The sequence below is a fragment of the Camelina sativa genome, chromosome 17, assembly GCF_030686135.1.
Source record: "Camelina sativa cultivar CO46 ecotype springtype chromosome 17, ASM3068613v1".
NCBI classification, from domain to species: domain Eukaryota; kingdom Viridiplantae; phylum Streptophyta; class Magnoliopsida; order Brassicales; family Brassicaceae; genus Camelina; species Camelina sativa.
The window spans coordinates 7,539,035-7,563,657 of NC_141896.1; the positions used below are offsets into that span (position 1 = coordinate 7,539,035).

The window sequence follows — 24,623 nt, forward strand, 5'->3', positions numbered from 1 at the left end:
AAAAGGAAGTTCAAATCATATTGATGGGGCGATAGACTCGATAAAGCTCCCATGGAATCTGATGGTGGTGAGATCCCATGCATGTGATTATCCTTCCTACCTAAGTTTTGCTTAATAGTATTAATTGACCATTCACTTTCAAGCCATGCTTTAATTAATCCTCATCCGACTTTGATTTGGCATGTTGCACTCTTCTTATTAGTATTACCCTGCTGTGCTTACATTCAATTTGTCCATATACTGGATGTCACACCAGGCAATGTCACGTCTCCATCTATCATCATCATACATTCATTATAATTACATGTTTAAACATATAAGTTGGGACCAGAAAAAAAAAAGTAGACAATGATATCAATTGATTTTATAGAGAGTGTTGTAATACGCAAGTGTGTCTCTATAATAAACACATGTGACCAATAAAGGAACGAAACATCATCATCCATGGATCAGTTTTTAAAAGACACAAAAACGGTGCGGATAGGTTCAATCCACTGAGTGTAATTAACTTCGCCGCGATCTCGCTTCGTAAAAGAAAAGGAGGTTTACTGACACGTCATCTCCCAATGGGGCTAAATACTTTTAAAGCAACACTTTTTTTTTTGTTTCTTTAGACAATGGAGGGGAATAGTAAATACTAATCTTTTTCAAAAATATGTACCTAATAAATACAAAGACTTTTTTAAAACTAATTGGAAATACCAATAACAAAGAGTTGTCGGCATTTATTATATGAATTTAAATTAAAATAAATCTTTGAACTTGTATAAAACTTGAGTGGAATTAGTGTTTATATTTTCTTTCTACTATTAATTTAGTTTGTTTGACCAATCAAAGAGTGATCTAATTAATTGAAATGGAAAAAAATTTATGACCAGTCCTCCTTTCACATAAATGATTTTATATTGTAAATTTAAGTCCATTTGATCACAATTTAAATCATTCATCTACAAATTGTAGTAATTTAAATCTACAAATTGTAGTAATTAAAATCATTCATCTGCAAATTGTAGTAATTAAAATCATTCATCTGCAAATTGTAGTATAATTTTTAAAATTCGGTGGTGACTTTATTATTACCAGTTAGATTATAATGTGGGAGTGTTTCTACAAAATAACATAAACATTTTATAACAGATTAACAGAAGTAAAATTATTTCTTAAAAAAATACTTACTAGTTAGTAGTTATTTGAAGTTAATTAATTAGAGAGATCATCTTAGTCCGAGAGAGAGAGAGAGAGAAGAAGAAGACGGAGAAGAAGCAACACAGAAAGATCCCTTGACATCACAACTCTAGTGCTTCAGATTTCTCAGTCTTAAGCAATAAGCAAATAAACAAAAGCTAAATCACAAAAAGAGAACCAAATCTGTGTCTTTGTCCTAAAACCCTCCCTCTGTGAATTGTGTTGCTTTGCTACTACTTCTACTACTACGTCTCTGGAGAGAAAGTCAAATTCTCTAAGAGAAAAAGAGTGAGAGAGAGAGAGAGAGAAAGTTTCTTCATTTTTTCTTGCGTATTTGATCTGCCATTGTCATCAAACTGCTCTCAGCTCATCAATCAGCCTTCTTGCTTAAATTTTTCGGTCTCCTCTCTCCTCCTCCCCCACCTCGGTAAATTTTCTCCGTCCAAGATCTTGTTACTGTGTTTGAAGATCTTGGAATTGCTTTTGCAGCTTTGCTCACTTCGTTTCATATTTTCCTCGGATCAATCGGAATTGCAAATGCGTTTGAATTTTTAAAGTTTCTTTTTTTTTTAAATTTTGTTTTCCTTGTCCTTTTCCGAGTTTCTTGCTAGATTTGAAATCCAAAATGTTAAACTCGATTCATTTTGGTCCGTTAATTAGTTTTACTCCTCATACAGATTTGTGATTACTGACTTGTTTTTCTTATAAAGTATGCTTTTTTTTTAACAGACATATATATTTTCATTCAAAAGGTTGAACCTTTATCTAATGAGAAATCTAATTCTGTATCGGGTTTAATCTTCTGTGCAGACCAACATTTACTAGGGATATAAGACATTGACCACAATTGAGAATTTTGATGAAGAAGAAGAGTTCTTGATAAAGATTCCTGTATTTGTTCTTTGTGGGGAATGGCAAGAGGTAGAAGAAGGTCAAAGCTGAGACTTAGCCATATATACACATTTGGATGTCTTAGGCCAAGTGCAGACGAGGGTCAAGATCCTCACCCTATCCAAGGTCCAGGATTTAGCAGGACTGTTTACTGTAATCAGCCTCATATGCACAAGAAGAAACCTTTGAGATACCGCTCTAACTATGTCTCTACAACCAGGTACAATATGATCACTTTCTTCCCCAAGTCACTCTACGAACAGTTTCACCGCGCTGCCAACTTCTACTTCTTGGTAGCTGCCATTCTTTCTGTGTTCCCTCTTTCTCCGTTCAACAAATGGAGTATGATTGCTCCGCTGGTGTTTGTTGTTGGACTCAGTATGTTAAAGGAGGCTCTTGAAGATTGGAGTAGGTTTATGCAAGATGTGAAGATTAATGCAAGGAAAGCTTATGTTCATAAACGTGATGGGGAGTTTCGTCGCAGAAAGTGGAAAAAGATTAGTGTTGGGGATATTGTCAAAGTGGAGAAAGATGGCTTCTTCCCTGCTGACTTGCTCTTGTTGTCGTCCAGTTATGAGGATGGGATTTGTTATGTAGAGACTATGAATTTAGATGGTGAGACCAACTTGAAAGTGAAAAGGTCCTTGGAAGCGACATTATCGCTGGATGACGACGAATCTTTTAAAGATTTCACGGGGACTATAAGATGTGAAGATCCAAACCCAAGTCTTTACACATTTGTTGGCAATCTTGAGTATGAGCGGCAGATATTTCCACTGGATCCAAGTCAGATTCTGTTGAGAGATTCAAAGCTTAGGAATACACCTTATGTTTATGGAGTTGTGGTATTCACAGGGCATGATACTAAAGTGATGCAGAACTCAACGAAATCGCCTTCGAAAAGGAGCAGAATCGAAAAGACAATGGATTATATCATCTACACGCTTCTAGTCCTACTTATTTTGATCTCTTGCATAAGTTCATCCGGATTTGCTTGGGAGACAAAGTTTCACATGCCGAAATGGTGGTACTTAAGACCTGAGGAGCCTGAGAACTTAACCAATCCAAGTAATCCTGTTTATGCTGGAGTTGTCCATCTGATCACTGCTCTGTTGCTGTACGGATATTTGATACCAATCTCTCTTTATGTCTCCATTGAGGTTGTGAAAGTGTTGCAGGCATCTTTCATCAATAAAGATTTGCATATGTATGATAGTGAGAGTGGTGTTCCAGCACACGCACGCACGTCGAATCTAAACGAAGAGCTAGGACAAGTGGATACTATCCTTTCTGATAAAACGGGAACTTTGACTTGTAATCAGATGGATTTTCTGAAATGCTCAATTGCTGGCACTTCTTATGGAGTACGTTCTAGCGAAGTCGAAGTTGCTGCTGCACAGCAAATGGCTGTTGATCTTGATGATCACGGAGAAGTATCCAGTAGGACAAGTACTCCAAGGGCCCCGGCACACGAAATTGAGTTAGATAGTAGCAGTAATCATCGAGCTGAGCATAATCAAAGAATTCCTATAAAGGGGTTTGGTTTCGAGGATATCAGGCTAATGGATGGGAATTGGTTAAGAGAGCCACACACAAATGACATTTTGCTGTTTTTTCGCATATTAGCTATTTGTCACACAGCTATCCCCGAGCTTAACGAGGAGACTGGCAAGTACACTTATGAAGCAGAGTCACCAGATGAAGCTTCTTTTCTCACTGCTGCCAGTGAGTTTGGTTTTGAGTTCTTTAAGAGAACCCAATCAAGCGTTTATGTTCATGAAAGGTTATCTTTTTCAGGGCAAACTATTGAAAGGTGAGACTTCTTAGAGAGACTTATTCTTGATTCTTTGATTATTCGTTTTAAACACACATTCTGAATGTGTACCAGAACAATGCAGGGAGTATAAAGTTCTGAATTTGTTGGATTTCACTAGCAAACGAAAGCGAATGTCAGTAGTTGTACGTGACCAGGAAGGGCAGATTCTTTTGCTATGCAAAGGAGCTGACAGGTCAGACGAAAAGCTAGAAAGATATATTCCGTTTAATATTTATACCTCATGAATATCTGAAGCAGTTCTTATTATTTTTATTTTTTTCCAGTATTATTTTTGAGCGACTGGCGAAAAATGGGAAGACATACTTAGGACCTACCACTAAGCATTTAAATGAATATGGAGAAGCAGGACTCCGTACTCTTGCACTTTCATACAGAAAGCTTGACGAGGATGAATACTCAGCTTGGAACGCTGAGTTTCACAAGGCCAAAACTTCTATAGGATCTGATAGAGATGAGTTGCTTGAGAGGATATCGGATATGATTGAAAAAGACCTTATTCTTATAGGTGCAACTGCTGTGGAGGACAAACTCCAGAAAGGGGTATGTAGATATCAGACAAGACACCTTAGTTCTATCTCCCCCATCTTGTTATGTAAAATTGAGTTTCCTTTTTCATTTGACTTAGGTGCCCCAATGCATAGATAAACTTGCTCAAGCAGGCCTCAAGTTATGGGTTTTAACTGGGGATAAGATGGAAACAGCAATCAACATCGGGTTAGAACAACTACAATACCTTGAAGCAAATTTATATTTGAAGTTCTTTGACCAACTTACCTATTTGCTTTGAACTGCAGATATTCATGTAGTTTACTTCGGCAAGGCATGAAACAGATATGTATAACTGTGATGAACTCAGAAGGAGGATCTCAAGAAGCAAAAGTAATATGAGGCTAAAATCATTTCCCTTTCTTAAGCGTAAGGACCTACAATTTGAAGATCTAATTAATGTCTGTTGATGTAATCAGGCTGTGAAGGAGAATATTTTGCTTCAAATCACAAAAGCTGTACAAATGGTGAAGCTAGAGAAAGATCCACACGCTGCATTTGCCTTGATCATTGACGGGAAAACCCTAACGTATGCGTTGGAGGATGAGATGAAGTATCAGTTTCTTGCTTTGGCGGTCGATTGTGCGTCAGTCATTTGCTGTCGTGTGTCTCCTAAGCAGAAAGCTTTGGTATTTCCCCCCTTCTCTTATGCCATGTATCTGAACAAATTGGCGTTATGAGTTTCCTTATAATTATTTTTATTTTAAAAAATTTCTGAAAACAAGGTAACGAGGTTAGTTAAAGAGGGAACCGGGAAAACCACATTGGCAATTGGTGATGGTGCAAATGATGTTGGAATGATTCAAGAAGCTGACATTGGTGTTGGTATCAGCGGGGTTGAAGGGATGCAGGTTAGTGTGGTCTCTCTAGAATGTATTTTTGGTGTCCCACCTTGTACCAAATGTACAATGGTTGTTCCCATCCCGGCATTGCTTTTGCTGATTATCATTCTTTTGCAGGCTGTTATGGCAAGTGATTTTTCTATTGCCCAGTTCCGGTTTCTTGAAAGATTGCTCGTCGTTCATGGACACTGGTGCTACAAAAGAATAGCTCAAATGGTATATATGTTTACAAGATGTCTTCTAATTCTTTTGCATCTTATGTTACTCTTTTGGTTTCTAACATATATTGTCCTGTATCCAGATCTGCTATTTCTTTTACAAGAACATAGCATTTGGTCTCACTCTCTTCTATTTTGAGGCTTTCACTGGATTTTCTGGGCAATCAGTATATAATGACTACTACCTATTACTCTTCAACGTCGTCCTTACTTCATTGCCAGTGATTGCCCTTGGAGTCTTTGAACAAGATGTTTCCTCGGAGATCTGCTTACAGGTAAGGTTCAACTAAGCTGCTGTGAGAAGTCAAACCTTAAAACTTGTATGAATTTCTCACTCACAACAAAAGAACTCTTTCTTTGTTCTGCAGTTCCCTGCGTTATACCAACAAGGGAAGAAAAATCTCTTCTTTGACTGGTATAGAATATTCGGGTGGATGGGAAATGGTGTGTACTCCTCCCTTGTTATATTCTTCCTCAACATTGGAGTCATTTATGAGCAGGCCTTCAGAGTCGGTGGCCAGACTGCTGACATGGATGCTGTTGGTACTACCATGTTTACTTGCATTGTTTGGGCTGTGAATGTGCAAATCGCTTTGACGATGAGTCACTTCACTTGGATCCAGCACGTCTTAATCTGGGGAAGCATAGGTCTATGGTATCTTTTTGTTGCGCTCTACGGGATGATGCCTCCAAGTCTTTCAGGCAACATATATAGAATTCTAGTTGAGATTCTTGCTCCTGCACCCATATATTGGGTGACCACATGTTTGGTCACAATAACCACAGTCCTCCCTTACTTTGCCCACATATCTTTTCAAAGATTCTTATATCCGTTGGATCATCACATCATTCAAGAGATCAAATACTACAAGAGGGATGTAGAGGATAGAAGAATGTGGACACGAGAACGTTCTAAAGCACGGGAGAAGACAAAGATTGGATTCACAGCTAGAGTTGACGCGAAAATCAGACATCTAAGGTCAAAGCTGAATAAGAAACAGTCAAATATGTCACATTTTTCAGCTCAAGATACAATGTCTCCAAGATCAGTATAGCTTCTGGGGCAACTCTCAGGAATCTCTCTTAAAGGTTAATTATACTTTTTAAGATTTCCAACCTGTAGAAAACAGTAACAGGTTCATGGATGGAGGTAGGGCTCTGGATTTTGATTTCAGACTGGAGATAACTCTTGATGCCGTTGTGTGTATGACATGGAAGAAGGGAGAATCTTATATAGCGTGAGCTTGTGAAAGTAACTGACTGATGGTTTTGGGGTTCTTGTTGTTGTATCAGAAACAGTAACTATATACATAGATTTTTTTGTGTATACTTAGGACGGATCGCAACACCAACCAAAAAAAAGTATCCTCCTCCTTTTGTTCCTCTCTCAAATACTTATTGTCTACACTGATTCCAAAGGTTATTTGTGACAGACAAAACATATTTATGGTTCTTGATTTGCTAATACCATATATGATAAAATTGATGTTTTGGATCTTATATAGTGATTCATACAGCAACTTGTTGAAATCCAAAGAAAAAAAAAAACAAACTTGCAAACAAAGAATGCAAAAGCTCGAAGATGAAACAGAGGAACTATTTTTTCTTGGCTTTGGGCTTGTCAATGGATTTGTTTTTAGAAGATTCAATACCAGTTTTGCGGCCCTCAAGCAAATTCATGGTCTCACCAATCCCAATCTTGTCTTCACCAGCCAACAACTTCGTTAGCTTCTCCTCTGTGAAATCACCTTTCTTCGTCGTCAATCGTCCCTAGAGAAAACAATTTAAGTCAATTGAACAAACAAGATTAGTCATCACTCTATGAGAGATTTCATCGAACAGGTGGTGGGCTACTACAAAAAAAAAAAGAAACAAATGTGGAGAATTTGTGTTCATCAGATTTTATAACCTGGCAGAGTCTGATGTACTGGGAGATCAATAAATCGGATTCAGAGCGAGGTTCCTTGAGAATACCCAGAAATGATCCAACACCGGAAGATGAAGAAACAGGCGGTGTGGGTGTAGTAGATGCGGACGATGCAGCTGAGAACTGTTTCTGATGGACCTTCTTCGCCACAGCAGTAGCCGTTCTCAAAACCCTCCCCGCTTTGATCGCCATTTGACAAGCACCAACTATGTATCGTATGTGTGAGTGTGACTTTTTTTTTTTTTTTTCAGATCTCGGTTTACGAGCAAATTAAAAAAAGACACTCTACTTAAACCCGGACCATCTTTTTTTTTGGTTCAATTCAACCCCGCTAATCTTTATTCTCTACCAAATTTTCCCCAAACTATAAAAATTCAATCTGAAGCCCATAAAATGAAGATTTTATTTTCTTTATTTAGAAAATTACGTCATTAAGATTTAAAATTCGTTCATGTCATAGTCCATTCTTCCAAAAACTGTATTGGTAAATATTAAATAACAGTACTATTTATAGAAAGACAAGTTAATATTGCGTGACACTCAAGAGTCTCAAATCTATACATTGATAATGGGTAAATTTGAGCAAGTAATCTCTGCCAACTTGTTCTCTTCGGTTAGTTTACGACTGGTCAAAGTCCTTAACCTCCAAAAAATCCTTGATTATGTAGTTTTTCAAGCTAAAAATCATCTGGTTTTTAAAAGCACACAATACAACAAAAAATAATACGATTCTTTCCAACCACACCAAAAATTTATGTTTGGGCTAAATTACTCGACTACCTAATTTTATGATGATAAAATGAAAGAAAGTTTAAGTGTTATTTTTGTCCAAACATATTTCTAAAGTTGTTAATCATAAAAACAAAGGAAGAAGATAACGCAAAAAGCTAATAGCCTATTTATCAACAAGCAACTCCAAAGATTCTGTGCTGCTTCCTTTTTTTGTCCCATCATCCTCAATCCAGGAACATAATATTTCCCTGACAACCTGCAACAACAGAACAAATTTGACAAAGATTAGACACCAAAGATTTCTACAAGGAAGAATACTCTGAGAATATATAGTGTGTCAGGATTCTTTTTAATTCATTTACATTCTTCGTGCATCTCTCTCGCTATCACTAGCATATACTCTGCCTGTCTTGCCAGATTCATCATTCTCTCTATCTCTTCTGACGATCCTTTCACCACATCTAATTTGTTCTCTACTTCCACGAGCTTATAAGCTGCGGTTATTGAAGCTTCACCAACCATCTCCTGTGAAATAGAGGGCCCTTGACTGTGTGTCTGCCTGGGTTTCGGGTTCGTCTCTTTTGGTCTCGCTACTTGTGGTGTTCTTGGTACCAAGCTATTGTCATTCATCTTGTAGAAGTTCTGTGTCTGTTGTGTGTATTGTTGCATTTTTGAAGAACCAAAACATAAAAAAAAAAAATATATAATAATAAGCAGGAATGAGGAAACAACACAGACCAAGAAAGATTGCGCACTTGTTCAACCAAGGCTTTCAAGACTTACTGATTTTAAGTGGCTAACCTTTTCAAGTTTTCCCTGAGCAGCAAGCCTCCTCAATCTTGAACTAAGCATCCTTCTGAAATTTGGTGGTGCTCCATGTCGTTGCTGCTATACACATACCAGACCGTTATCATGAATTTGATCATTACATCACAAACTTATCCATTTACAGGGTTAGCTGCTAAGACTGATAATGGATACTGAACCTAATAGAGCTCTATAGTATTTTTTTTTTTAAGATTATCATACTGACTTCAATGCAATAACTAGGATCAAACTATAATCGTAATGAATGGTTGAATAATATAAGACTTTACATTGATAACTCTGATTGACAGACGAAACGTTGAGACAGATGAATAGATACGACTCAAGTAATTTAAATTTGCCAAAACCAATGCTTCATTCTCATCTCTAAGTGGTACAATGATTGTGTAGTTCAGAATTCAAGATAAGATTGGTGTTTAACTGTTTATATTGCTCATTAGATTAGCTTGACTTTGCTTTCAGCATAACTTAATAAGCAGCTTGCGAAATAGATCATTGTTTCAGTGATGACAACTGCAGAATAAAGAGAGCGCCAAAATATGACTAACCTCAATGCAGTTGTAAATTGCACTGACATCAGATCCGTTAACATCCGTCAAGGCTGAAAGAGCTTCAAATATCATTCCATCATATCTTCATAAAACAATGGCTCATCAGAAGCGTAACAATGCAAGTAGACTAGCAATTTACAGTACTTATGAAATCGCCACAGGATTAAGTACTGGCTCAGAAAAGAAGGAAGTAATGAAAACAAACCTGGGAACATTCTTCGCATCAACCACAATGTTACAAAACTCCTCAATGTTTTCAGAAGATACTTTACGGATAAGTTTAGCAACTGGAGAAGGGATAGCATTAGGGATATGATTAACGGTAGCGGCAGCTGCAGCGGAAGCCAGATCAAAAGCAGCAGCTTTGATTTTTGGTGTCCTTATCTTATCCTTAGAGCCTTGAATGCCAGGGGCAACACTTAAATTACGCCACTTATCCTAAAACATATGAAACATCGGATGACTAAGATTCGTGTTTCATAGGTAAACAAATAAAGGAGACAGTGCTAATTTTCAAATCCTGAATAGATGAAATAAAATGAAGACAGAGATATCAACCTCAAAGTTCAGACTCAACAATACATACTTTCTTTAGGTTTGAAAATTTGTGTTCGTATCTCGATTATTTTTTGAAAAATCCTTTGACATAAGAAGACAAAAATCATCATAGACAATGATCGACTAAAATTGGTTCTCCTAAACTAAAATCAGAAAAGAGTAAAACGAAAAAGAGAAGGATACCGATCACCTGCGTTAAACCTAAAGTTTCAAAATTTTGTCGTGCAAACCATAATTAGAGGTTCTACTTGCATTGCATTTGATAGAACAAGTACACATTTTCTATAACTGTCTTAGCAAATCAAACACTCAGGTAATATGAAGACCTTCTCGCAGGTGAAAACTACAGAAGAAACAGAGAAGACAACCTGTCCACTTGACTCACCAGAGTCAAAAACCCCCAGTCTAAACTCAAATTCAAGAAAAAAATCTACAAATTATAAACTTTCTTCAGGAAACTAATACTCAAATAAAGCAACTAAAATTTAAAGTCTAGTACACAGAAATAGTCAATATTAGAAGTAACACATCACCACACTAAAAATCATCATTTGGGGAAAAAGACAAACACAAACGACGTACTCAATTCATATTAGTAACATACTCTCAAACCAAAGCATTGGGAGAAGATTGAATCAATCACAAAATTTCAAATTTCAACTTCAGACGTATTCAATTAACAAACTGATCATTCCCGTTGTGCTTTTAAACTCAATAATTAGGGTTTCCCATGTTTCAACAACAGCTAGTAAAAAAAAGAGTAATTGAAGAAGACGATAATGATTAAAAATAAAATAAAAAACCTTGAGGTCGATGTTGGAACGGTTAGAGAGCTGCCCATCGAATTCGGGATCGCGGAGGATATTCTTCCACTTTCCGGGACCGTGCTTTCTAACACCGGCGAGTAACGCTTCCTCTTCCTCCGCCGTCCATTTGAGCTTCTGGTTTCCCATCTCTTCTTCTATTGCTTCTGTTATCGCCTCTTTGTGTAGCTTCTTCGTTTTTGTGTTTATCACAATCACAAATCAAATATTATTGGTGACAAAAGAACTCGCCGCCGATTCTTCCGCCGCGCTTTGTCCCCAATAACTTATTGCTTTTTTTTTTATTATTATTATTATTCAATCAAATCCATATAAAATATTTTTTTTATATACAGTATCTGTGTATATTGAACAAAGTGGGGTTGTTATGGTAGCATTTACAATTTAAGTAACATATTATGTAAAAGTTTGAAAACTATAGGGTCCAAATTGGGAAAAACTTAAACTGGGGATACATTTTGGGTTAAATTATTCTAAATAAAACACCAGGGGTCAAATTCGAATCAATCACAAAATCTTACCAACCCTAAAAAATGTCTCATTTCGAATTCTGAGCTTTTCTCTTCCTCTCTCTCTCTCACTCACTCCGTCGCCACTCCGTCGTCTTCGAATGGCGATCAATCAGAGCTCCGATCACGAGTCCGACGAAAACACGCGTCTTTACCATCCTTACCAAAACTACCAAGTCCCGATCAAAGCTCAGTATCTTTACAAGCTCCCTACTTCTCCAGAATTCCTCTTCACGGAAGAGTCACTCAAGCAGCGTCGATCATGGGGAGAAAACCTCACCTTCTACACAGGGGTAGGTTATCTCGGCGGCTCTGTAGCCGGTGCTACAGCTGGGGTCTTCTCCGGTATCAGGAGCTTTGAAAATGGAGACACGACTAAGCTTAAAATCAACAGGATTTTGAATTCGTCTGGTCAGGCAGGTCGCACTTGGGGTAATAGGATTGGGGTGTTAGGGTTGATCTATGCAGGGGTTGAGAGTGGTGTGGTGGCGGTAACTGATAAAGACGATGTTTGGACCAGTGTTGTCGCTGGTCTTGGAACCGGAGCGGTTTATAGGGCAGCTCGAGGAGTGAGATCTGCGGCTGTGGCTGGTGCTCTTGGCGGAGTAGCGGCTGGTGCTGTTGTGGCTGGGAAGCAGGTTTTCAAGCGCTATGCTCACATATGAAGAACCGGAGTGATCTTTAGGGATAGGGAAATCATAAAAATCAGAGCTTTCTGGGGTAGAATTCTGGTTTTCATATAGCAAGATTTAACCTTGAGAACCTTTATTTATATATAATAACAATAATAATAAAGGTTTTACCGTTTGGTATTTGAATCTCCATGAGTTCTTGCTTATGTTCATGCTAGTTTTTGTTATATGCTGTGCCTCTTTTTCAATTGTCCAAAAAGCGTGAATGTTGTTGTTATCAGACTGACTCAAGAGGTGAAATGGTTTCATTCTCATTTCCTCTATCTTTCATCATTTTGTAAAGAAGAGTAGTTTAAACTGTTCACACTATGTGATTGTTCGACTGTGGTATTCACCAGTGATTGTTTGGCTGTGTTATTCACCAGTGTTGATGGCTCATTTATTAACAGTTGGCCATCTAATCTCTACAAGCATTTCTGAGTTATCTTAAGCTCTTGGCTTCTCGACTTTTTCTTATTGTATGTGATTGTTCGTTGGTCCAGAACGTGCGAGTATCACACATGTTCCTTAGTTGTTCTCATTTTCTTACCTTGCGGGACTTTCTGTTGAAGTTTTTCGTTTCATCTCTGAAATTTCTCTAGGTAACGACTTCAACAACATGTTTCATGATATAATGTGGATCTGTTGTGGATTTCTCCTTTTTGCCTCTCAAGTCTCATCAAGTATCTTTTGCTTTTTGCATGCTGTGTATTAAGTCTAAGCCGGTGTTGTCTCAAATTGACAAACTGCCTTGTCTGCTAACATTGCTGGTGCAGCTCTGACAGGTATTCCCTTAGTTTTGGCTTCTCTATTAAAAAAATTTTGTGTGATTACTTGCGTCAAAAAATTTATGTTCAAATAAGATAGGCTGAAATTTCTGTGTCTTAGAAAATATTTTATTGTGCTGCAGATGGAATGCTCTTGCGCAAAGGTGAGTTGAACTTGCAAGGGCGAGACAACTCTTCTATAAGAAAGGTGTTTTTTTCAAGAGACCAAAAAATAAAGTGTTTGATATACAAAATAGGAACTTCGACAGTATGGGAGATCAACATTGAACTTTGGGTGGAGTACAAATCAGGAAAGACTGACAGCAAATTCCATCGCATTGGCTTGTTTATGATAATGTAAATCGCCTTCGTCTAATAAGTATGGGAGGGCATCGGATGCTTAAACTGAACAAGTTCATCGCAGATCTCAGAGATAGCCAATGTTGCTTGACTTTGTTCTACGTCGAAGTTCCAATGTTTTTGTCAATAGGAAGTTCTCAATGCATCCTCTATCTGCATGATTGAAATAGAGACTCAGGAATCAAAGAAGTTGAAATTGTATTCCTTTTCGAGATGAAGATTAATCTGTTATTGCAGGTTCTAATAAACCAACCTGAGAGGAAGATATTGGGGAAAGAGGAACCGAATTGTGAGCACGTGACACAGAAAATATTCTGTTGGAGTTACATACTTCATGATCCTCTGTTGCAAACTCCCGTAGTTTGCTCAGTGCGGGCAGCAAAACGGAAGCAAGATCAGGTCTGTCCTTTTTCCGCAGCTCGCAGCACTGCAGAGCCAACTGAGCTAGAACCAGAGTCTCTTCTTCAGGCCAGTCTGATATTTTTGGATCCAAAACTTCTCTGAGTCTCTTCTTCTCAATTGCTTTCTCTACTCTATGGCTTAAACCCATTGCTGGCATCGCTGTGATGATTTGCAGAAGCACCACACCAAATGAGTACAAGTCAGACTTCACTCCAAGCATTCCCGTTTGCTGGTACTCGGGGTCGATGTAACAAAATGTACCTGTTTCAGCGATTGGATACATGTTAGGACACCAAAAGGAGATGGAAAGAGTAGATTTGTTTGGTTTAAGGTAATATGAAAGTATTACCGGCTGCAGCAGTCATGTGATATTGGCTGAAGCTATCAGCAATAGCGGGAGGTACCAACCGAGCTAAACCAACATCACTGATTTTGCTAATGAGATGTCTGTCTAGCAGAATGTTTGCTGGCTTCAGATCTCGATGTACTAGTGGCTCGGGTTTGGCCTGGTGAAGGAAAAGAAGTCCTGTAGCAATCTCAGCAGCGATTCTGAACCGTTCTCTCCAAGATAATGGTGGAGTATTATCTTTGCAGAAGAGGCGGTCTTCTAGTGTTCCATTTTCCATGTACTCATACACAAGACAGCCATACTCGGGACAAGCACCGAGGAGGATCACCATGTTAGGGTGCCTCATGCAACTTAGAACCTCGATCTGGTGAGAAAAACATATGCAAATTAGTATGGAGAAGACATGCAATATATTAGGGATGATGTCAGATTATATTACTACCTCTTGGTTGAACTGCTTCAGGCCTTGTGAAATATCTGACTTCAAGATTTTGATGGCAACAGAAGTGTTTTCAAGAACGGCTTTATACACAGGTCCATACCCGCCTTCCCCAATCTTTAGAGTATTTGAAAACCCGTCTGTAGCACTTTCAACATCTCTTATGCTATATCTTCTGTAGGATATACTATTGGCCATCTTCTGTTCCTTGAACCTGGCCTGCATCTCCACAAGTCTTCTCTTGTGGGTCTCCATTTCCGCTAGACGTTGTGCCATTTCAGCTGCTTGGATCGCACTCTGTGTTTTCTGCTTATCCATCTCAGACAAAGCCCTAAGCATCTCTCTTGCTGCCTTTGATTCCTCCAGCTTTTCAGTTTCCACGGTAGCTCTAGGTACTTGAAGATGAGGGGCCTGCAAGCATTCATTCAATGTCTGATATTAGTCACTCATATTTGGGACCTTTTCAAGGAGGCATTCTCGGCTGTCCACATGGAAGTAAGTATCTTACACTTTCTCTACACATGGAAGCGTTAAACTGCTGCAATTCGAGTCTCAATCTTCTCACCTCTGCTTCAAGATTTTGATCCTGAGCATATCATGCACAAAGAACACACATCTCAGAACCATGCACTTGACATTCTGCATACCCGAAAAAACCAAATCGACGTTTTTGGAACATTTATTTACCTGATGTTCAGTGATAATTTCCCCAGATAAGCCTTCCTCTCCATCAGTCATCTCAGACTACAAATTTGAAAGAAAATGTAAAAGGCCAGAAAAATTGGAGGCAAGATTGTCGATTTGAAACGTGATGAGGATACTACTAACCATGGATGTGGAAGAGTGCGGGCTTCCACCATAGGTGGATCGTCCTAGGATGCTGTAGAAACTAGCATTTGATTCAGCACTGTGACCGCTGGAAGAGGATTCATTGCTAAGCTCTGACAGAAGACTCCTGTTAATGGTTGGCTTGTAATGAGGTTTAGGTGGAGAAAAATCTCCTTTTAACGCAGGAGATGACCTGCAAGAATGATAAACCAATGATTCCTGTGAAGTAAAAAAAGCAATGATTCACCAGACAGAACGGGATGAAATAATCATGTTAATTACCTTCCGGGTTCACTGGAAGGGGTATAACTTGGTGGACCAGGATCAGACATCATTGCGGGTTTTTTTGAAGGAGGAGGAGAGTGTTGAGGACCTTGAGGTGTCAGAGTCCGAGTCGCTGATCTGCTTGTTATGAGCCTACCTTTAGACACAATAAAGACAGCACATGTATCTGGAGCTGTTTTAAGCAATGTCGTTGGCACATCTGCGCTCTTAAACTTCCTGGTTAAGACCATAGCAGAGAGTATTAGCATTCATGCAACCGAAGTTTGAGATTAGTAGGTTATATGAGAGAAAGATAGAGACTTGAGGAAGGAATTTCGCGCAGAGGCTCCAAGGACTATATTTGCAATGGAATTATTGGTGATGTAGTCACTAATTGCACTCGAGATGTCAATATCGTGAAGAAGAACCTCAGTTGCTATAATCTGAGAGAACATATATAACGAGGTCAGAGCTGTATATAAACATATGTGTGATTGTTGTAAACACGAAAGAGAGATTGATCTCTGACCCCTTTCCGAGCACAGAATCCTCTAAAGGGAAGGAAGAACTGGTGCGCCTCTTCCTGGTTGTCATGTGTATCCTCTGTGTTCTCTCCTGCACCAATTCCTGTTATAAGATATATCATTAGATTGATTGATGATGGTGGTGATGATGCTATAGATGATGATAACGATGCCATTACTCAATTTGGTTTGAACATGGAGAAGGATACAGTTTGAAGAATCGACGATGATATTATCGACAGCCCATTTCAAAGCGTGTTGGCTGTTTTTATCTTTATCAATGGCTACGGCGGTAACTGCTTTAGTGTCTTTTCCTTTAAGTCTTCTTGCAGCCATCTTTCTAAGCCCTCGAGATGATAATGTCTGAAACTTGTTTCTCGAGAAACTAGAAAAGACTTGTGGCCTTTTTAGCCTCAGGAGGAGGAAATGAGGAGACAGAATGACAATGAAAATGGTAAAGAAATTGAGAAGAGAAGAGGGGAGAAGAGAAAACAGATGTTAACTGTTTTTGTTTGTTGGGAAAATTCAAACCTTATAATGGTTTCTGCACTTTGCTAAATTTAGTGGGTTTTTTTTTCCAACTATTTAACAGTCTTTTTCAATTTTAGTTGATGACTTATCTTTACAATTTTTTTTTTTTTTTTTTTTTTTGGAAATTCCATCTCATATCTTGTAAGCTGCAATTCTTTCTAATATTTGACAGCATCTGCATCTCGTATTGTAATTACTAATTAGAACAAGTATTTGTGTAATGACGACATCTTGTTTTAATAAGGTAAACTAGTAAGTATTAATTTGGAATCCAAAAAGTTCAAATTAATTTCATGATTGATTGGACCAACTTTTCATTGGCGACTGTGTACCTCAAATGTTTGTGATGATCTGTATCTTTCTATGCGGTATACATGACATGCATGTGTGAATTTTAGTATTTTGTTTTATAATATGTATCCGTTCTGCAATATATCGGAATTTTCATATTAAGGAATATCTATATTATCTATATTGCATGCATGACACCACTGTTTATAATATCTATATTATTCCACTGGATGTTATGCAAAAATGGTCATATGAATTTTTCAAATCGGATCGAAGCAATTACGGATAGGTGAATATATCTATATATATTTGTATATAACAGATATTTTTTTTTACATTTATGAGTTTATTTCTTAGTTGGAAAAGAAAAAAGAAGAGTTTACCTTATATATGGATAACCACTAGATCGAGGTAACCTGTTCAGTTTTGAAAAGGTTAAAAAGGAAAGCAAAGATCTATAAAAAAATAATGATAAAGTAAATGTTTCAGAGAGGAGAAAACATATTATCTGTCTTTTCGCTAATGATTTTGGTACAAGTTGCATCCGGAGAAGGTTGACGTGACTACAAGTCTATAAGCCAGAGTTTAATAGTTCGTGCCTTCGTGGACAGTACAAAATACAATGGAAGTGGATCATGTGCAAGGTCTTGCTACGGCGATTATCCTAAATGATGAGGTTCCCGCAACACAAGTCTTTAGTACAACAAGTCGTCGTAATGTAACAAGAGGAGGAAGGAGGAGTGTCTATGAGCTAGAATGTATACCTCTTTGGGGCACGGTTTCAATCTGCGGTGGAAGGTCTGAAATGGAGGATGCTGTTAGAGCTTTACCTCATTTTCTCAAAATACCTATCAGAATGCTTATGGGGGATCATGAAAGGATTAGTCCAACACTCACATGGCTCACTAGTCACTTCTTCGGTGTATATGACGGCCACAAAGGCGCTCAGGTTCGTAAATCTTCATATTGATATTACCTACCAATCATTTTAGAGAGTTTGTCCCAGAAGCTATATATATGTGAATGAATGTGTATGATAAGGGTTCTGATGGAAACAGGATTTTTAATTTTTAGGTTGTTCTGTAATATATGATGGTCATGATTCTTTTGTAGGTTGCTGACTATTGTCATGCTAGAATCCATTGTGCTTTGGTTGAACGGTTAAAAGAGGAATTGTGCAAGAGGAACACTGGTGAGTGTAGTAGGCAGGTCCAGTGGGAGAAAGTCTTTGTCGATTGTTACCTAAAGGTCGATGATGAGGTCAAAGGGAGAATCAGCAGACCTGTTTCTAGTTCTTGTCCTTCTGATGGGATGGTCCTTGAGGCTGTTTCCCCTGAGACCGTCGGATCAACTGCTGTTGTTGCTTTGGTTTGCTCATCACATATCATAGTTTCAAACTGTGGTGATTCAAGAGTGGTTTTACTCCGCGGCAAAGAATCCATGCCCTTATCCGTTGATCACAAAGTAAACATATATATCTGAGAAAGTTTCTTATTTACTCTCATTCATACAGAGGTAATGAAGTTTCTTTCCTTCTTTTTTTGTAGCCTGATAGAGAGGATGAGTATGCAAGAATAGAGAAAGCTGGTGGAAAAGTTATGCAATGGCAAGGCGCTCGTGTTTCTGGTATTCTCGCCATGTCCAGGTCCATCGGTAGGACGAAATTACATATTTTTTCTTCAATCCTGTTCAGTGACAGAGTTCTTAATTAAGAGAGTGAATATTCAATAACATTCATTATTTAGAGGTGAGGAATCATTACTACATGTTACATCAATCTGCTTTTTGTTTTTTGTTTTTATAGGTGATGAATATCTAGAGCCATTTGTAATACCAGATCCCGAAGTGACTTTTATACCACGAGCAAGAGAAGACGAATGTCTAATATTAGCCAGTGATGGACTTTGGGACGTAATGAGTAACCAAGAAGCCTGCGAGTTAGCAAGGAAACGGATCTTGATGTGGCACAAGAAGAATGAAGCCTTGCCTTTAGCAGAGAGAGGTGTAGGGGAAGACCATGCGTGCCAAGCCGCAGCTGCTTATCTCTCGAAACAAGCTCTTCGAAAGGGAAGCAAAGACAATGTCTCGATCATAGTGGTCGACTTGAAAGCTCAAAGAAATTTCAAGAGCAGTGGACTTGTCTTGTGTAGAGAGAATTAACGACTATACAAAGAAACTTTAGTCGGCGAGAAAAGTCTTTATAATTGTTTCTTTTGCTGACTTTTCTTGTATAGGACTATAGAGAGAAATGGTATGAAAGTGTATCTCAATGTCAAAATTAGTCATCAGAGACGTACTTATTAATAAACGATATATAGGATCCTCATCCTCTTACATATAGACATCTGATGAATTCTTGTAACAAGCTAGCTAATAATAGGATGATGAAGAGCCACTAACTTTAACAATATATGAACCTGCACGTATCAGAATGAACTCTCGATCTATTCATTCTATAAAATCAATAAACTAACTAGTAGTAGTAGTTGTTGTGGTAACATGTAAATAAAGAAGAAGAAGTCTAAAAAAAGAAATAAACAGAAGACTTGAGCTTTAAAGAGGAAAGGACACGCGGCAACAATCTTGCCATTATTGAATAAAAGAAAGATTAAATGAATGAATTAAATAACTGATTGGATCAACGTGTTAATAATATAGAGGTCGTTGTCACATAAAGAAACTTGGGATTCCGTGGAGAGAAGAGAAGAGAGCTTTTTATTTTTTTCTTTCTTTCTTTTAATAATTCTGTTTATCTTTTTTGTTTTGGGTAAAAAAAAGAAACAAACCATATAGATCCAGGAGAACCCATGTTTCGTTTTAGAAAGATAAGATAAAGGCTTCGACTTTTTAGGGTTTTTTTTTTTTTTTTACTTCTTTCTTTTGTTGTTGTTGTTGTTGTTGTGTGATTCAAATCAATCCTCTCTGTTTCTTATTGTCCTTGCTCTTATTCAAGTTTCACCTGACTTTTGTTATTTGGATAAAGTTTTGAGCTTTGTGTCCAGTACTCTCTCTTGTGATCTCTCTTGGAAAAGTAATAAAAGGTTGAATTTTTTTTGAGGGGGTTTCTAAATTAGGTTTAGTGTGGGATTATTGAGTGTTTTTATCTTTCTGATTCGATGAAGATCAAGAGTTATTAAGGATCGTAAAGAGTGATCACAATTACAGAGGATCCGTTTCGTAGATCCGTCAGATCTGTTCACCTGGAGGTACGCCACTTCTTCTTGATTCACTTAGTTAGTGTGGAAAAAAACGCCGGTTTGGGTTCCTGTGGAAAGCTGAATTTGGATGTAGTATCACTATAATCAGACCATAGCTTTAGAGAAAGGAAGATGAAGGTTATTGAATCCCTTAGCTCTGTTTGTAGTCGTTAAAGGTTGTGGCAGCTGCTTAGGAACTCATGGAAGAGATTGCACCTGCGGTTGCACTGACTTTGAGTTTAGCCAACACCATGTGTGACTCTGGAATCTCTTCTACTTTAGATATTACCGAGCTGGAAAATGTTACTGATGCTGTTGACATGTTGTCTGATCACAAAGGTCATAGATATTGTAATGGAGTGGTCGATTCTATGATGGAACATGTTTCAGAAGAACCACAAGAGAACACTTTATCTCAAGTGAGAAGCTTGTCTTCTGATTTTAGTGGAACTGTCCAAGAATCAGAAGAAGATGAGCCATTAGTTTCTGATGCCACTATTATAAGCGAGGGTTTAATAGTTGTGGACGCTAGGTCTGAGATTAGCTTGCCAGATACAGTTGAAACAGATAACAAGCGAGTTCTTGCTACGGCCATTATCCTCAACGAGACCACCATAGAACAGGTTCCCACAGCTGAAGTCCTTATTGCGAGTCTGAATCACGATGTGAATATGGAGGTGGCAACTTCAGAGGTTGTCATTAGGTTGCCTGCAGAAAATCCTAATGTAGCAAGAGGAAGCAGGAGTGTCTATGAACTAGAGTGTATACCTCTTTGGGGCACAATCTCAATTTGCGGTGGAAGATCTGAAATGGAGGATTCTGTTAGAGCTTTACCTCATTTTCTGAAAATACCCATCAAAATGCTTATGGGGGATCATGAAGGGATGAGTCCAAGTCTCCCATATCTCACTAGCCACTTCTTTGGTGTATATGATGGCCACGGAGGCGCTCAGGTATACTGTAGTTTGCAAATCCTTATATTGATATTAGCAATAGAGAGTCAGTTCAGCTATGAACCTGGGAGATAAATGAATTTATGTTTTCCTGCCATAGGTTGTATGTATATATGATAAGGGTTTGCTGGAAACGGGATTCTTTGCAGGTTGTTATGTAATATATGATGGCTTTGGTGGAAATGGGATTCTTGCAGGTTGCTGACTATTGTCATGATAGGATCCACTTTGCTTTGGCTGAAGAAATCGAACGGATCAAAGAGGAATTGTGTAGGAGGAACACTGGCGAGGGTAGGCAGGTCCAGTGGGAGAAAGTCTTTCTAGATTGTTTCCTAAAGGTCGATAACGAGGTTAAAGGGAAAATCAACAGACCTGTTGTTGGTTCTTCTGATAGGATGGTTCTTGAAGCTGTTTCCCCTGAAACCGTCGGATCAACTGCTGTGGTTGCTTTGGTTTGTTCATCGCATATAATAGTCGCTAACTGTGGTGACTCAAGAGCGGTTTTACTCCGAGGCAAAGACTCCATGCCTTTATCAGTTGACCACAAAGTAAAAATTCTTCTCTTTCCCTCTATAATAATTTAACACAATCGGAGAAAGTTCCTAACTTCTCATTCATGAAATTTCTTACCCTCTTTCTGCAGCCAGATAGAGAGGATGAGTATGCAAGAATAGAAAAAGCTGGAGGAAAGGTTATACAATGGCAAGGTGCTCGTGTTTCTGGCGTTCTTGCCATGTCCAGGTCCATCGGTAGGTCAACCTTGCACTATTTTTCTTCACTCTTGCTGACTTGCTCTGTGACAAAAATGTTAAGAGAGTTTTATAGGCCATAACTGTCGATAAATTGAGCATTCAGATCATTACTGTTACAGTCTCTGCAAACTTAGTAGAACTCCTCAAAATGAGCTTCAATCTACATCATTTTCAGGTGATGAATATCTGGAGCCATATGTAATACCAGATCCCGAAGTGATGTTCATGCCACGAGCTAGAGAAGATGAATGTCTTATATTGGCCAGTGATGGACTTTGGGATGTAATGAGTAACCAAGAAGCTTGCGATTTTGCGAGGAAGCGGATCTTGGCTTGGCACAAGAAGAATGGAGCACTGCCTTTAGCTGAGAGGGGTGTAGGGGAAGACCACGCGTGTCAAGCAGCGGCTGATTATCTCTCCAAGCTCGCTATTCAAAAGGGAAGCAAAGACAATATCTCGATCATAGTGGTCGACTTGAAAGCTCAAAGAAAGTTCAAGACCAGATCTTGAAACACTGTACGCTCGAGCTCTTACACTATTATAATTTTATTATTTCTAATTTTTTAAAAAAGTTTCAACAAGTTTACATAAAAATAAGAAGTGAAATGTTGGGGGAAGAAGAATCAAGACCTTGATGATGCATAGCTAAAAAAGTCCATTCCTTTTTCTCATGGACTTGAATGTGTATGTTTGTTATGTATAAGAAGAATAGAGAAGAAGTGTTTCTTTTTATAATTTTTATCTTGGGATCTTCATAAAAAGTGTAGGTGGATATGTTGTAATATTGGAGATGTGGCGTATGGGAATTGTAATTGAATTTTATGTCACTTTTGATATCTGTAATATATTTTCTTCTTTATATAAATACTTGTTGTTATGCAGTAAGTAATACAGTACCTAACTATACTATAAAATGATTTGTAAAACACTAAAACATAACAAGTAATGGTGTTTCAAGAGGGTTGTTCTTGTAACAAAAGTCTCTCCAATTTCATTGTGGAGGTTTAGTAGAAAGGTGGGATTGATCTTTTAGACTTGACAAGAAAAGTCGAGAGTTTACAGAGTGAAACTGAAACCTAATTGACGGATGGATGAGAGTTACAGAAGAGATCATAACTGGTGTTCTTAGTGGTGTGGTGTATACTCTCAAACGATGTGCTGAGCCAAAGCAAGGATCTTGAGCTGTTTCTTGCGCCGCATTTCATGTGGGACAGGACCAAACACTCGGGTACCAGTTGGTTGGTTAAACTCCACTTTCTTCTGCTTCTTCTTCTCCTTAATGCCCACAACTACAATCGCATTGTCATCAAATTTGACTTGGCTTCCATCAACGCGCCTTTTCGGCATCGCAGCACGCACAACCACACCATAAACGACCATCCCTTTCTTCACTTTACCGCTTGGAATCGCCTCTTTCACAGAACCAACAATGATATCGCCAAGTCTTGCTCCTTTCTTATTAGCTTTCAGGGATTGAATGCACTTCACCTCTTTTGCACCGGAGTTATCCACGACTTTGAGATTCGTCCCCATTTGAATGAATGTCCTTTGTTGCTGCTGTAAATTGGAAAAAATCATCAGGACACAGTTCACATGTTACGAAAGTTTCATCAAGATAAGATATATCTTGAAAGAGGCTTTTTGACCTGAGAGAGGATGTTTCCATTCATAATTCCATTGGAGGAATTCATCAAACCAGAGAAAGCATTGCTAAGACTTCCAATCAATGAGCGTCCTGCTCCATATTTTTCGATGAATCAAATCAAAACAGAGAAGCATTAGTTAGTGACATCAACAAACACAAGAACAAAAAAAAAATGTTATACTCTTGACTCTGCATTTCATGAACCAAGCAAAGATGATGACTCAAATCAATTACAAATTCAACGACACAAATATCTGAAACCAACAATGAACATAACTCTTCTCAAAGATTTGATTTTTATATTATTTTGTGCCAGCCAAACTCACAAAGAGTGTAGAAGATTTAAGATCATTTCGAAACTTTAAACACGGTTCTTCGTAGTAGTCAGTGTTGCATAAGATCTAATAGTATGGGAGTAGAGAGATATTATTATATTGAAAGAAGTAAACTTTATCAAATAAACAATAATATAAATCAGAAAAAAATTTTGGGACTAAAAAGACAGAACAGTGTGAGATGAAAACGTAAGTACCTCGGGAGAATCTGGAAGCTAAAGCCGCGGCCATTTCTGCGATTTAGAGGTTTCAGTCGTAGTGTACGGCTCAGGGCAGGATCTGAGAGTGAATGAATGGATCGTACGATTGATTTGCACAAATGTAATGTCCGAAGTTTTAGGGTTTTCCGTTTACCCGTTCATCATCAGGGCTTTGTGTAGTGGTAAACGGGAGAAATTATAAGGAGAGAAAGCGATAAAATGTTCAAAAAGTGGGCGTGCCGGAGTGGTTATCGGGCATGACTAGAAATCATGTGGGCTTTGCCCGCGCAGGTTCGAATCCTGCCGCTCACGTTTTTTTTTAATTCTTCCTTTTATTTTCCATCATATTTACCCTAATATCTCAAATAATGACCTTTTAACAAAACGAAAATATATTTTCTTATCTTTACATTTTACCAGGGCTACTACAGCTTATTTTCCAACTATTTTTACTTTTTTTTTAATACCTTATATATATATATAATCAGAATGTAGAAAAGAACAAAAAAATAAAAAAAATAATGCTGGTCTTCAAAAAATGGTGTTCTAATAAGTAGTAAGATTTATTTCCACTTATTCACCTTTTTTTATATTCCTTTTATAATAGTTGGTTCATGAACATACATGACAAAATCCAAATTTTCTAAAATGTTTTGAAAAATTCCTT

General features: G+C 38.0%; 8 protein-coding genes, 1 long non-coding RNA gene and 1 other non-coding gene across 18 annotated transcripts; 6 read left to right on the top strand and 4 right to left on the bottom strand.

The window, feature by feature from the left end:
• Nucleotides 1-966: 966 nt before the first annotated feature.
• Nucleotides 967-7,017, top strand: LOC104759268 (putative phospholipid-transporting ATPase 4). Of its 2 annotated transcripts, none has more exons than XM_087494442.1 (11): nucleotides 967-1,612; nucleotides 1,996-3,889; nucleotides 3,975-4,085; nucleotides 4,177-4,453; nucleotides 4,539-4,627; nucleotides 4,708-4,792; nucleotides 4,879-5,088; nucleotides 5,185-5,310; nucleotides 5,419-5,517; nucleotides 5,603-5,794; nucleotides 5,888-7,017. In XM_087494442.1, the coding sequence occupies exons 2-11, from the start codon at nucleotides 2,097-2,099 to the stop codon at nucleotides 6,572-6,574; spliced, it is 3,669 nt and encodes a 1,222-aa protein (XP_087350568.1). In that variant the 5' UTR covers nucleotides 967-1,612; nucleotides 1,996-2,096; the 3' UTR covers nucleotides 6,575-7,017. The 2 variants fall into 2 exon arrangements, with proteins under 2 accessions (XP_087350568.1, XP_087350569.1); XM_087494443.1 differs by having other exon boundaries at nucleotides 1,199-1,612; nucleotides 3,965-4,085.
• LOC104759269 (uncharacterized) lies at nucleotides 6,963-7,714 on the bottom strand. Its single transcript, XM_010482213.3, has 2 exons — nucleotides 7,429-7,714; nucleotides 6,963-7,289 (listed from the first exon to the last, which is right to left on the bottom strand). Exons 1-2 carry the CDS (start codon nucleotides 7,636-7,638, stop codon nucleotides 7,116-7,118), a joined length of 384 nt encoding a protein of 127 aa, XP_010480515.2. The 5' UTR covers nucleotides 7,639-7,714; the 3' UTR covers nucleotides 6,963-7,115.
• Nucleotides 7,715-8,114: 400 nt separating this feature from the next.
• LOC104756083 (telomere repeat-binding factor 4) lies at nucleotides 8,115-11,303 on the bottom strand. Of its 4 annotated transcripts, none has more exons than XM_010478606.2 (6): nucleotides 10,919-11,303; nucleotides 9,763-9,995; nucleotides 9,555-9,639; nucleotides 8,980-9,063; nucleotides 8,541-8,826; nucleotides 8,115-8,434 (listed from the first exon to the last, which is right to left on the bottom strand). In XM_010478606.2, exons 1-6 carry the CDS (start codon nucleotides 11,066-11,068, stop codon nucleotides 8,403-8,405), a joined length of 870 nt encoding a protein of 289 aa, XP_010476908.1. In that variant the 5' UTR covers nucleotides 11,069-11,303; the 3' UTR covers nucleotides 8,115-8,402. The 4 variants fall into 4 exon arrangements, with proteins under 4 accessions (XP_010476908.1, XP_010476906.1, XP_010476907.1 ...); XM_010478604.2 differs by having other exon boundaries at nucleotides 8,962-9,063; nucleotides 10,919-11,257; XM_010478605.2 differs by having other exon boundaries at nucleotides 8,980-9,066; nucleotides 10,919-11,257.
• A 142-nt stretch (nucleotides 11,304-11,445) lies between these two features.
• On the top strand, nucleotides 11,446-12,270 carry LOC104756085 (mitochondrial import inner membrane translocase subunit TIM23-1). The gene has a single exon (XM_010478607.3). The coding sequence runs from the start codon at nucleotides 11,550-11,552 to the stop codon at nucleotides 12,111-12,113; it is 564 nt and encodes a 187-aa protein (XP_010476909.1). The 5' UTR covers nucleotides 11,446-11,549; the 3' UTR covers nucleotides 12,114-12,270.
• A 723-nt stretch (nucleotides 12,271-12,993) lies between these two features.
• LOC104756086 (U-box domain-containing protein 51) lies at nucleotides 12,994-16,550 on the bottom strand. Of its 2 annotated transcripts, none has more exons than XM_087494445.1 (11): nucleotides 16,232-16,550; nucleotides 16,058-16,155; nucleotides 15,850-15,971; nucleotides 15,547-15,765; nucleotides 15,265-15,457; nucleotides 15,124-15,180; nucleotides 14,945-15,022; nucleotides 14,440-14,847; nucleotides 13,998-14,361; nucleotides 13,500-13,909; nucleotides 12,994-13,399 (listed from the first exon to the last, which is right to left on the bottom strand). In XM_087494445.1, the coding sequence occupies exons 1-11, from the start codon at nucleotides 16,386-16,388 to the stop codon at nucleotides 13,370-13,372; spliced, it is 2,136 nt and encodes a 711-aa protein (XP_087350571.1). In that variant the 5' UTR covers nucleotides 16,389-16,550; the 3' UTR covers nucleotides 12,994-13,369. The 2 variants fall into 2 exon arrangements, with proteins under 2 accessions (XP_087350571.1, XP_087350570.1); XM_087494444.1 differs by having other exon boundaries at nucleotides 12,994-13,146; nucleotides 13,482-13,909; nucleotides 16,232-16,388.
• Nucleotides 14,227-16,763, top strand: LOC147923396 (uncharacterized). 2 transcript variants are annotated; one of them, XR_015586398.1, is made up of 3 exons: nucleotides 14,227-14,364; nucleotides 14,461-14,531; nucleotides 14,618-16,763. It is a non-coding gene; the product is annotated as an uncharacterized LOC147923396 (long non-coding RNA). The 2 variants fall into 2 exon arrangements; XR_015586397.1 differs by lacking the exon at nucleotides 14,227-14,364 and having other exon boundaries at nucleotides 14,388-14,531.
• A 901-nt stretch (nucleotides 16,764-17,664) lies between these two features.
• LOC104759270 (protein phosphatase 2C 7-like) lies at nucleotides 17,665-19,034 on the top strand. The gene is made up of 4 exons (XM_010482215.2): nucleotides 17,665-17,823; nucleotides 17,988-18,338; nucleotides 18,422-18,527; nucleotides 18,679-19,034. Exons 1-4 carry the CDS (start codon nucleotides 17,680-17,682, stop codon nucleotides 19,032-19,034), a joined length of 957 nt encoding a protein of 318 aa, XP_010480517.1. The 5' UTR covers nucleotides 17,665-17,679.
• A 492-nt stretch (nucleotides 19,035-19,526) lies between these two features.
• LOC104756087 (protein phosphatase 2C 7) lies at nucleotides 19,527-22,641 on the top strand. Of its 2 annotated transcripts, none has more exons than XM_010478610.3 (4): nucleotides 19,527-21,024; nucleotides 21,222-21,572; nucleotides 21,668-21,773; nucleotides 21,952-22,641. In XM_010478610.3, exons 1-4 carry the CDS (start codon nucleotides 20,272-20,274, stop codon nucleotides 22,284-22,286), a joined length of 1,545 nt encoding a protein of 514 aa, XP_010476912.2. In that variant the 5' UTR covers nucleotides 19,527-20,271; the 3' UTR covers nucleotides 22,287-22,641. The 2 variants fall into 2 exon arrangements, with proteins under 2 accessions (XP_010476912.2, XP_087349694.1); XM_087493568.1 differs by having other exon boundaries at nucleotides 20,886-21,024; nucleotides 21,174-21,572.
• A 103-nt stretch (nucleotides 22,642-22,744) lies between these two features.
• Nucleotides 22,745-24,194, bottom strand: LOC104756088 (large ribosomal subunit protein uL14my). 2 transcript variants are annotated; one of them, XM_010478611.3, is made up of 3 exons: nucleotides 23,954-24,194; nucleotides 23,423-23,511; nucleotides 22,745-23,333 (listed from the first exon to the last, which is right to left on the bottom strand). In XM_010478611.3, exons 1-3 carry the CDS (start codon nucleotides 23,985-23,987, stop codon nucleotides 22,923-22,925), a joined length of 534 nt encoding a protein of 177 aa, XP_010476913.1. In that variant the 5' UTR covers nucleotides 23,988-24,194; the 3' UTR covers nucleotides 22,745-22,922. The 2 variants fall into 2 exon arrangements, with proteins under 2 accessions (XP_010476913.1, XP_010476914.1); XM_010478612.3 differs by having other exon boundaries at nucleotides 22,745-23,330; nucleotides 23,954-24,134.
• Nucleotides 24,187-24,268, top strand: TRNAS-AGA (transfer RNA serine (anticodon AGA)). The gene has a single exon. It is a non-coding gene; the product is annotated as a tRNA-Ser (tRNA).
• Nucleotides 24,269-24,623: the final 355 nt, after the last annotated feature.

Coding starts and splice junctions, on each gene's coding strand:
- LOC104756083 (XM_010478603.2), bottom strand. CDS start 11,068: ATGGGAAACCAGAAGCTCAAATGGACGGCGGAGGAAGAGGAAGCGTTA. Junction 9,996..10,918: donor GTTCCAACATCGACCTCAAG/GTTTTTTATTTT, acceptor CATATGTTTTAG/GATAAGTGGCGTAATTTAAG. Junction 8,827..8,961: donor AGGTTAGCCACTTAAAATCA/GTAAGTCTTGAA, acceptor TACACACAACAG/ACACAGAACTTCTACAAGAT.
- LOC104756086 (XM_087494444.1), bottom strand. CDS start 16,388: ATGGCTGCAAGAAGACTTAAAGGAAAAGACACTAAAGCAGTTACCGCC. Junction 15,766..15,849: donor GCGCGAAATTCCTTCCTCAA/GTCTCTATCTTT, acceptor GGTCTTAACCAG/GAAGTTTAAGAGCGCAGATG. Junction 15,181..15,264: donor CGCACTCTTCCACATCCATG/GTTAGTAGTATC, acceptor TCAAATTTGTAG/TCTGAGATGACTGATGGAGA.
- LOC104756087 (XM_010478610.3), top strand. CDS start 20,272: ATGGAAGAGATTGCACCTGCGGTTGCACTGACTTTGAGTTTAGCCAAC. Junction 21,025..21,221: donor ATGGCCACGGAGGCGCTCAG/GTATACTGTAGT, acceptor GGATTCTTGCAG/GTTGCTGACTATTGTCATGA. Junction 21,774..21,951: donor TGCCATGTCCAGGTCCATCG/GTAGGTCAACCT, acceptor CATCATTTTCAG/GTGATGAATATCTGGAGCCA.
- LOC104756088 (XM_010478611.3), bottom strand. CDS start 23,987: ATGGCCGCGGCTTTAGCTTCCAGATTCTCCCGAG. Junction 23,512..23,953: donor AGCTTCCAGATTCTCCCGAG/GTACTTACGTTT, acceptor AATATGGAGCAG/GACGCTCATTGATTGGAAGT. Junction 23,334..23,422: donor ATGGAAACATCCTCTCTCAG/GTCAAAAAGCCT, acceptor TCCAATTTACAG/CAGCAACAAAGGACATTCAT.
- LOC104759270 (XM_010482215.2), top strand. CDS start 17,680: ATGGAGGATGCTGTTAGAGCTTTACCTCATTTTCTCAAAATACCTATC. Junction 17,824..17,987: donor ACGGCCACAAAGGCGCTCAG/GTTCGTAAATCT, acceptor ATTCTTTTGTAG/GTTGCTGACTATTGTCATGC. Junction 18,528..18,678: donor CGCCATGTCCAGGTCCATCG/GTAGGACGAAAT, acceptor TTGTTTTTATAG/GTGATGAATATCTAGAGCCA.
- LOC104756085 (XM_010478607.3), top strand. CDS start 11,550: ATGGCGATCAATCAGAGCTCCGATCACGAGTCCGACGAAAACACGCGT.
- LOC104759269 (XM_010482213.3), bottom strand. CDS start 7,638: ATGGCGATCAAAGCGGGGAGGGTTTTGAGAACGGCTACTGCTGTGGCG. Junction 7,290..7,428: donor AGTACATCAGACTCTGCCAG/GTTATAAAATCT, acceptor TGTTTTCTCTAG/GGACGATTGACGACGAAGAA.
- LOC104759268 (XM_087494442.1), top strand. CDS start 2,097: ATGGCAAGAGGTAGAAGAAGGTCAAAGCTGAGACTTAGCCATATATAC. Junction 4,454..4,538: donor AGGACAAACTCCAGAAAGGG/GTATGTAGATAT, acceptor CATTTGACTTAG/GTGCCCCAATGCATAGATAA. Junction 5,089..5,184: donor CTCCTAAGCAGAAAGCTTTG/GTATTTCCCCCC, acceptor TCTGAAAACAAG/GTAACGAGGTTAGTTAAAGA.